At 42.0% G+C, this 10,778-nt stretch overlaps 1 protein-coding gene across 1 annotated transcript; it reads left to right on the top strand.

The window, feature by feature from the left end:
• Positions 1 to 6,447: 6,447 nt before the first annotated feature.
• LOC145010555 (uncharacterized) lies at positions 6,448 to 8,543 on the top strand. Its single transcript, XM_078969080.1, has 3 exons — positions 6,448 to 7,525; positions 7,662 to 8,259; positions 8,471 to 8,543. Exons 1-3 carry the CDS (start codon positions 6,448 to 6,450, stop codon positions 8,541 to 8,543), a joined length of 1,749 nt encoding a protein of 582 aa, XP_078825206.1.
• The last annotated feature ends 2,235 nt before the right edge of the window (positions 8,544 to 10,778 follow it).

Raw genomic sequence — 10,778 nt, 5'->3', positions numbered from 1 at the left:
TTCCCTAACACTCGAACTGGTGATATTCGGATCCCGGATTCACTCCTGGAAGTAGTTTCTTTCTTTGCGATTGCTCAACCATTTTGTCTACGCGCGGCAGAGATAACGATTTCTAATGAAAAATCTCGATGGGGTCCTCAATAATCGAGGTACATGCAATGCGATCCGTCGATCTCTGGAAGAATATGACCGAGGTTCTCTAGGGTGAGAAACCTAGTCTTCTAATTCTATTTATGTGTAGTTCGCTAAGTTATCCAGACTGTTCTTGTATCTCCGTGGGTGTTTAAACTATAGGGTGACCTGTTTTCGGGAGTCGTACTGGGTTCTATGCTTGTTCTCATGACGATGTGATTAATCGTACTTAGGCAGTTCTCCATCCTGAAGTTCATATTAGAATTCATACCTAGTTTCACAGTCACCCTTTCGTGTATACGAGTCATATATAATTAAGGTTGAAAAGGTAGTCGAATAACTGGTTCTTCTTTAAGTTCACATCCCATCGGGGAAAAAGAATTTAAAGTGGAATCATCAATTCTAAACCTGTAGAACCTTGATTATATATCACTCTTATGCATACATTCTTCAGTGATAGATCAACCGCATGAATCCCTAGATTAAACTTGACGTACTGCACGAGTGGTACTTCGGGGATTTCTTCGGAAAGAAATAACTAATAGGTACTCCTGGCATGAGTACCTCGGTGTTCTGATGTGACGGTTTCACTGGAAAAGTGATCTAGAAGAAAGGGGTGTACGTATGAAGCTGTTTTCGTGAGGATCAAATTGAATCGAGTCGTATGATAATGTCGAAATCATACCGAAACTTAAAGACATTAGATTTGAACATAATACGTTTACAGACAAAACACAACCATGCAACCATGAACAGAGTTACAGTACTTTAGCTTTACCACAAGACTATTGATGCGAATAAGATATACTACAAAAGACAAGTATACGCAGCACGAGAGTCCTTATACAGATAGGATCTCACAAAAGGTAAGACTCTAGTTGCACTAGTTCTAGATAGTTTTTAAGTCTGTTACAACGAAACACCTTAATTACATTAACGTGGTTCCTGAGCAGGCTCTCCTGTAGCTGTGATCCTGAGAATCTTCCCATCTGCGCCAGAATTCTGCGTTATCGGGCAATCTTTCTTGAAGTGCCCTGTCTCACCACATTAGTGGCATGTCTGGCTAGGACTAGTTTTGGTGGCGGAATTACGGTGCTTAGCTAGTGCTACGTGGACACGAGTGCCCTCCTCGTTACTCCACTTTGAAAATTGCTTCTTAAATCGTTCTACGCTATAACTCGTCTTGCGCGCAGGGTTAGTCTCGATGAAAGGGACTTGAGCGATGGGTCGTTTTGGTGCTCCACAGTCACGAGCATGATGCCCTATGTTTAGGCAATTGCAACATTGCATCTCATGGCAAGTCCCATGATGATGGAAACTACATTTATCACACTTAGGGAGTTTTCCCTCATATGGCCTGCTCGGTACGGGAACAGCAGGGGTTTCCACTTGCTGCTGTTGTATAGCCAGCTTTTGGGCTCTCTTGTGTTCCTTTGGGGCTTGACGCTTTCGTTTCTTGTTCTCTGCTTTCTGGCTTTGCGAGCCTGTGACTGTTACTGTTTGGTGACTTCCTGGATGGATATCACGATTGGGAACTTCATTCCCATCAGCAGTATCGACTGTGCTGCTAGCGCTACGGTGCCCAATGACCGCGGTTACAGCAACCACTATAGCAGTTGTTAGTGTCGTTTGAAAGGTAGTGGCGTCCATCGAAAAAGTATAGGTCTCGTTGCTTAGCTGGTTGTTTCCGGATGACGACATGATTCTGTTAACATGAAAGAATAAAGATTTTGTGAGCGATTCTGGTTGACCCTGATGTACTTAGATTGTTCATGTAAAGAGTAGAAGTATGTTCTCGAAAGTTGGACCTACATCCCCATGATGCAGTCCTAGTCATGGGTGGAAGTAAGTTCGTAGAATGGTCTCAAGATGGTTGTCGTTCGAGCTGAGGTATCGTGGGTTGGTGAATAACAAGATCCAACCACTTAAAGAGACATGGAAATGCCTCTGGAGATAAATCGCTATAGTCCAATGATTTGACTAAAGCATGATTCAGATAGACTATTATGAATGAATGACAAGAGTACTTGAATGAAGAATGACACAGAAGTTAGCCGGCTGTCAATATCTGTGATATTCAAGATGTAAAGATTCTGGAAAATGACCTTATGAAGGTCTTACATCATATCCAGAGAAGGTAGTATTGACAGCATAAAGACCTAACTAAAGTACTTACGGTACAGGATAATTTCATAGAAAATGCCACATCGGGCATAGACAGAAAACACGATTCCTTTTTATAAGGGAAATAAAGTAAAGCGTCTACAATTGGCGATGGTCATCCCTCTGGTGAACTCATAGTTCAACCAATTGACGTTCCATGTCAAGTAGGTGTCTTTCGCACACCATATGGCGTACCCGGAGCTCTATGACTTCGGCTCGTGATTCGGCCAGTGCTTGTAGCAGGGTTTCATGGCTTCTCTCTGATCTCTCGTGTGCATCTCCTAGATGAATGGTGTAGAGGGTATGCATTCTAGCATAGGCGACTATTTCTGAAATCTGATGTAGGGCTGTCCTGCCTTGAATCTCATTTCGGGCCTCTCTACGGATGAAGATTGGCAAGACTATATTTGTTAAGCCCTCATTGCTCAAGTCGTAAAAGCTTCAGTCGCCATCAAATAGCATAGCCTGATCTTGTTGTTGGTTCCATGTTTCCAAGCATTCCACTCACTCAGGGTCGGGCCATGAAAAGCCGGACGAGGGTTAGGAAATGGGAAAGGGAGCTGCTCGGGGTAGGTTTTCAAACTCTGGTTCGGAGTTAGCATCAGACGAAAGGTTTTCATCATAACCAACCAGCTATGACTTCATTCGGAAGATACTGTTTGTCAAGGGGATGGAGTCCAGTTATGATTTCTTTGCGAGAATTTAGGGTAAGAGAATAATTATTAGACAAACTATCTAGATAATTATATAGAAAATCTTCATTAGTTACATCGCTATTTGTGAAGTGCATACCAGCTATGTGTAATCTAAACAGGATAGACCTTCAAATAAGTGACCTTAATTCCAAATTCACACAGAATAGGAGTAAGGCAAAATTATCACTGATTCTAAGTCTATAACATCCTAATTACATGTAGCCTTAGTGTATCCACTTAGCAACTATCAACTTAGTAATGAAGATCCCGTTTTAATTCTCAAGTATAAAGTACTTATACTAACACCAAATACACCTATAGTATTTAAATTTTTATGTTATGTTCTATTGTTCTCATTGTGGTAGGGTTGGTAAGATTTTAGCATTGTTGCAACCACACACTTAAACTTAGGCACATGCTAGTCAACCCTCGGATAATATAGGCGATCAGGCTATATCTTCCCAGTTTTGACCATATGTCTCTAAGCCCACTTGTGTTGTCCAACAATCGTAATTCTTTTGTACTGTCCTAGTGACACTGATTTTAGTATGAATGCAGCACGTATACCTACTTAAATATTTTACTATTTAAAGTATAAACTCTTGGTTAGAGTATTTTTAATCCCTTATGTATTTATAGTTAGTATATCTTTTATGGGTTGATATACTTAATTCACTATAAACAATGCTCTGATACCAATCTGTCACTGTAACGCCCCGGGTTTTCTAGGTATGTTTGGTTATTTTAATTTAATTATCCTTGTAACCTTGGGTTAATTTATTTAACCAATGCCTAATTTTTTATGTTATTGGACTCTTTTTATCATCTTGTAAACTCCTTTTATTGAAGTCCATGGACTATGGGCCTATTTGTAAAGTCCATCTAGTAAATAGTACTTAATGTGTAAATTGAATCATTTGGAACACACACAAGGAAAACACTCTAAACCCTCCCTCTCACTCAAAAATCGTCCCTCTCTCTCTCTTTGGGATCAAGAGCAGACAAGGGGCTGTTTGGAGCTTAATTCTTGTTCATTTCCAGCCTTGATTCGTATTGGTATGAACCTCCTTATCCTTTCGTACAACTTGATTCATAACCTTGTTCTAGTTTTATGATTTCATCTTCACTTATTCTCCTTCTTATTTGATTTGTAATTGTGTGTTATACATCATCTCAATATCCTATCTTCACCCCATATATGGTGGATGATGGATCTAGGGGATTACATGTGGCATAAGATCATGGAAACCCTAAAAGGGAGAATGATGATTTTATGTGCTTATGTTTATTTTCATGTTGATTATTATTACATCCTTGTGGCTAAATTAAATCCTAATGATCCCTAACCCTTTTTAGTACCACCATTATCATGGGGACTGAATTGGGATGATGAACACATCTTAAAATGTGTTTCAAAAGGAGAAGGATGGATATGCCAAAAAGGAATCACGGGTGGCTACGATTCTGTTTTCCATCAGATCTGTAGTCATTTTGTAAAAATCATATATAGAGCTCTAGAACTCAAAAGGACCCCAAACCAGTTCCAAAAGTTCACAAATTGAGTCGGATAACTTTCTTAAGCAGGCCAACCTCACTGATAAGGGCTTTATCTATGTGAAATAATGTAATCTTTGCTGTTAGGTCTGATCCGGGTCTGTTCTGATATGTCATTTTGTTTTCATCATTTCTAAGGCTTGAAAAAGGATCCAGAGTGATTCCAAGTTTCTATATGTTCTTTATATTATGAATTTAAGATCTGGAGAATATGGGGTGTTATTTCCAATTATAAATTGGTTAGAATGGATCCACACTCCAGGTCAGTGGGCAGTCACCAGCTTTTGCTAGTGCTGTGATTGTCCACAATGTGAATTTTATATCTGGAGTTTGAGAGATGATTTTCATTCAATTCCAACTCTGAGACTTTCACTTTTATGTCCTTTAATTCTCTTAATTTTTATTTGGACGAATTCTACTCACAAGTTGGGTAGAATTGGCCAACATCACTTGACTGCATTGTTGGAGACAGAAGTGATACACCATTTTGTAAAATTCATATTTAATTCATCTTTTGGAGTTAGAATTAGTTCTTTATATTTGTGGAATCCTAAGCAACCATAGTTTCCTATAAAATTTAGTTAAATCTATGTTTCTGTTTTAGATTTTGGAGTAAACCCGTTTTGAACAGCAAGTCTGTTTTAGAGACCTTGCTGTGATCACTCTTTTCTCAACTCATAGCTTCATTACTTCTCCTTTCTAACCTTTAGTCCTTCTTAGGTGAGGTTTTGAAGTTTGCTCAAGCTTGGTAGCATTATTTGATTGTTAGCCATCCTTAATACTCACTCAAGGTGAGTTCTCTTACACCGTTGTATTGATGATTGTGTTTGCTAGTTAGCTCGTGTGTGATTATTTGAATTTATTATAAAAGCATGCTATATAAGTATTGTTTTAATTCGTACATGTGCATTGTATGTAACTAATTATGGATATGGGGACACCACCAACGGATACGGATTTACCGGTGCGGTGGGTAGGTAAGATCACCAACGTAATACTCTTCGTGAGGTGCGGTGATTAGGGCCAAATGATACGGGATCTTCCCGGTGCGGTTCAAACCTACAAGTCCTTCTCGTAATATAGACATTGATTAGGGCTAGTAAATATGAATGTTAGTACAATGTCTGTGTTTGAATTCACTAAGCTTCGTGCTTACGTTTTTCCCCTATAACTTTTCAGGTGTTAAGATTAAAGAGGCTAAGGCTTGACATGGAGCATCGGGACATCGCTACTAGTTATTTTGTTGGGACCTTATTATTATTATTACTTCCGCACTTAGTTTATATGATTATTAAGTTTATGGATTATGTTATGACTCTTTCAGTTGTTTTAATTTAATTTAAGATGGGTTTTAAAAGTTTAAAATTTTTGCAAAAAAAAAAAAATTAATTGGGTGTCACAAGTTGGTATCAGAGCCACAGTTTGAGGGAACTAGACATTCTTGTGGATGTTCTAGACTCAAATTTGAAGCTCTATAATAGTTTATTCTCTTTTTAAAAGATTTTTCAAAGTTTCTGAAGACTAGTAATGAAAGATGTCGCGGTATGCCAGTCGGCCAGCCAAGTAAGCCTTATTTCTTATGTTAAATGTTTATGTTAAATTGTTGACTATGAATTGGATTCTACTAGTCTTAAAATGCTAGATCACACACTTATTTAATGTTAACATGTGAGAGAGATGTAAAATTAACGGCTAGAGCGAGCTGGAAATTTTGAAACTAGACTCGATTGCGAAATTCGAACTTGTGTGGAAGATAGTAGAAGGGCCCCTACTATTTGAAACATCGGTGCCGGTTTCGGGTCGGGGCAAGGCTGAGAAATTTTCGGCAAGCCGAGTGTTTCGTCTTCCTAGAAATATCTAGGCTGAATTATTTATAAATATTTTCCTCCTTCTACGGATACAGATGGCTCCGCCTGCTCGCCTTAATCAGCTCCAAATGGAGCAAGTTATGAATATTTTCGCTGAGGAATTCAATAACGCTTTCAATGAACTAATCCCGGGCGTGACCAATGACATAATCAACCAGGTCAAAGCTCTTCTGGATGAGTGCCTCGCATCTATTCCCGGGGGAGCATTACCAGCTCCGCCCGTTCGGGATTCGGCATACTACTTCGAGAAGTTCAGCAAGTGTAGCCCTCCTCTTTGGAATGGTGAATCCGACCCAGTTACTGCTAAGCATTGGGTGTCAGATGTTGAGGGCACCTTCATGACTGTTGGGTGTCCGGACCAGTACAAAGTTGTGATCGCCATGAATCAGCTGCGAAAAAGGGGAAAGACATGGTGGAACACCATCACCGCTCTATTAAACGAGGAAGAAGTGAGGGCCATGTCTTGGGCCCAATTTGTGGAGAGGTTCGAGGCACAATATGTGCCCAAGGTGGAGCAGCAGCGGATGCAGCAAGAGTTCATGGCCTTACAGCAAACTACCGAGTCTGTTAGCGACCTGAACGCCAAGTTTTTGGAGATGCTATCTTTTTGTCCCTCATTTGCTGGGAACGAGGCCTGGTTGGTTAGCCAATACACTACCATTCTACGTACCGAGATTCAGGAATTCGTTAGCATGCAGGAGTTCCTGACTTTATCCGCGATCATGGATGCAGCAAGGAGGAGGGAAATCGAGTTGCAGTCCCAGACCAAGAGGAAGACTAATGACACCTCCTCCAAGACATCCGGAGATGCCCAGAAAAAGAAAAAGCAGGGTGGTAAGTCAAGGTATGAGTACAGGCCGTCTTCAGGTCAGGGCGAGAAAAATCCGTTGATCTGCTACAACTGTAAAAAGCCAGGGCGTCATTGGAAGAATTGTAGGGCTCCCCCTGCGAGTGCAGTTCCTCAGATTACTTCTGCTGCTCCCGTCTGCTATCACTGCAACGAGATGGGACACAAGAAGCCCGAATGCCCGAAGTTGAAGGCTGGTAAAGGAAGCGGGGGTACAAATCCTGCAATTGCATCGTCTTCTAAGGGACCCACTATGGTGACACGAGGTCGTGCTCACCAGATGACTACGGATGAGCCGGTGATTACCGCGACAGTGGCAGGAATTTTTTTTTCTTTTCTCTCCTGCCATTATTTAATAAATGGTAGTTAGAATTGTTTACATGATCGTATGTGGTAAAACAGGCACTTATTTGCTAGATTCCAAGCCTGCTGTTGTTATGTTTGATAGCGGTGCTACCCATTCTTTTGTATCTCGCACGTTTATTAATCGTCTGGGGTGTAGTATCGGAAAATTGGCTCGCCCAATGGTTGTCGAAGTTGCCGACAACCGCACTATTTATGTCACCGATGTCTATCGGGGTTGCACTCTCGAGTTTTCTGGAGTTGAATTCCCTATTGATCTTATCCCTATTGCGATGCGAGAGCTCTACGTTATCGTAGGCATGGATTGGCTTGATGCGTTTGATGCGGAAATCCACTTTCGTAAGAAGCAAGTTCATGTTCGAAACCCTAGAGGTGGAGAACTTATTATTCAGGGGGACATTCCTCGCCTGGCTATGGCTTCTTGCTCTTCTGATATAGCACTAGACGACGTTCCTATCATTTCCGACTTCAGCGATGTCTTTTCGGAGGAACTCCCTAGCTTGCCACCTGTTCGGCAAGTGGAGTTTTGCATTGATTTGGTGCCAGGTGCGACTCCGGTAGCGAAATCTCCTTACCGCTTGGCACCACCTGAAATGAAAGAGCTCCAAGATCAACTGCAAGAACTAAGTGATAAAGGGTTTATACGGCCAAGCTGCTCACCTTGGGGTGCTCCTATTCTCTTTGTGAAGAAGAAAGATGGATCCCAACGAATGTGTATTGATTATAGGGAGCTAAACAAGCGCACGATAAAGAATAGGTACCCGTTTCCACGTATTGACAATCTTTTCGATCAGCTTCAGGGAGCATCTTGGTTTTCCAAGATTGATTTACGTTCCGGTTACCATCAGATGCGTGTTCGTGAAGAAGACATTGAGAAAACAGCATTCCGTACCCGATATGGGCACTTTGAATTCGTGGTGATGCCTTTTGGGCTCACCAATGCACCCGCAGCATTCATGGATCTCATGAACCGGGTGTGTAGCCTGATGCTTGACCGTTCGGTCATAGTGTTCATAGATGATATCTTAGTCTATTCTAAGAGCAAAGAGGAGCATCAGCAACACCTTCGGGAGATTCTAGAAACTCTGGCAAGAGAAAGGCTTTATGCTAAATTCTCAAAATGTGAATTTTGGTTGGAAGAAGTTCAGTTCTTGGGGCATGTGGTAAACAAACACAGTATCAAGGTCGATCAAGCCAAGGCTAATGCGGTTAAACAATGGAAGATTCCGAAAACACCTTCTGAAATTCGCAGTTTCTTGGGTTTAGCCGGTTATTACCGGAGGTTCATTGAAAATTTCTCTAAAATCGCCTTACCACTCACCCGATTGACCAAGAAATCAATGAATTTCGTTTGGGGCCCGGAGCAGCAACTGGAGTTTGATGAGTTAAGGAAGCGATTGTGTGAAGCTCCGATTTTGGCCTTACCTGATGGGGTTGAGGATATGGTGGTTTATTGTGATGCATCGCTTCAAGGTCTTGGTGCCGTGTTAATGCAACGAGATAGGGTGATAGCCTATGCCTCCCGACAGCTGAAACCCCACGAACGAAACTACCCCACTCATGATTTGGAGCTTGGGGCTGTTGTTTTCGCTCTTAAGATTTGGAGACATTATCTCTATGGAGTGAAGTTTATCATATACACTGACCATAAGAGTCTAAAATATTTGTTCGAGCAGCGGGATTTGAATATGAGGCAGATCCGATGGTTGGATGTGGTAAAAGATTATGATTGTGAAATTCACTACCACCCTGGTAAAGCTAATGTGGTAGCTGATGCTCTCAGTCGTAAACAATCTGCCGAACCGATTAGAGCTAAGTGTCTCCGGATCACGATGGTGTCGTCTTTATTAGATCTTATCCGGGACGCCCAAAAGACGGCAATACTGGAGGAAAACATCAGGCGTGAGAAGATTGGGAAAGAGTTGCCTAAGATGGAACGAGACGGGCGGGGTTTGTTGACTCGCTACGGTAGGGTTTGGGTTCCATATACCGGGGGAAATCGGAAAACCCTAATGGATGAGTCTCATAAGTCAAAATTTTCTATCCATCCTGGTGCTACTAAAATGTATCGGGACCTTCATGAGGCTTACTGGTGGCATGGAATGAAGAATGATGTGGCTCGATTTGTGGAAGAATGTATGACCTGTCGGAAGGTCAAGGCGGAACACCAGAAACCGCATGGGAAGTTGCAACCATTGGAGATTCCTGAATGGAAATGGGAGCATCTAACCATGGACTTCATTACAAAACTTCCTAGAACTGCCCGAGGATCAGATACGATATGGGTGATTGTTGATCGTTTGACTAAGAGTGCTCACTTTCTAGCTATAAAGGAGAGCTCATCGGCGGACAAATTAGCCGAGATCTTTGTTCGGGAGATTGTCTCATTACATGGGGTGCCCGTTTCTATCGTCTCCGATCGAGACACCTGATTTACCTCTCGGTTCTGTAGGAAGTTTCAAGAGGAATTGGGCACACGATTACATTTTAGTACCGCCTTCCATCCGCAGACAGATGGGCAGAGTGCGCGAACGATTCAGACCTTGGAGGACATGCTTAGGGCGTGTGCGATTGATTTTGGGGGTAGTTGGGATGACCATCTACATCTAGCTGAGTTTTTCTTATCACAACAGCTATCACTCGAGCATTAAAATGCCTCTGTTTGAAGCCTTGTATGGGAGGAAGTGCAGGACGCCCGTTTGTTGGGGTGAGGTTGGGCAAAGGGTACTTGGGAGTACCGATATCGTGCTACAGACTACGGAGAAAATCCAAGTGATTCGGGATCATTTGGTCACAGCGAGTAGTCATCAGAAAAGTTATGCCGACAAAAGACGCTCCAATCTTGAGTTCCAGGTGGGAGATTATGTGTTGCTTAAAGTCTCCCCCTGGAAATGTGTGATTCGATTTCGGAAGCGGGGAAAGCTCGGAACCCGATTCATTGGACCCTACAAGGTCATAGCTCGTGTGGGGAAGGTGGATTACCGTTTAGAGCTTCCTGACGAGCTTACTCTAATTCATAATACGTTCCACGTGTCTCAGTTACAAAAATGCGTTGTTGATGAGACCGCTGTGATACCACTGGAGGACATACAAATTGACGAGCGTCTCAATTATGTTGAGAAACCAATCGCAATTTTAGAACAAAAGACGAAAGCT

Source organism: Lactuca saligna, chromosome 8, assembly GCF_052625555.1.
Source record: "Lactuca saligna cultivar CGN05327 chromosome 8, ASM5262555v1, whole genome shotgun sequence".
NCBI lineage: Eukaryota > Viridiplantae > Streptophyta > Magnoliopsida > Asterales > Asteraceae > Lactuca > Lactuca saligna.
This window is presented reverse-complemented; position numbering and strand designations above follow the sequence as displayed.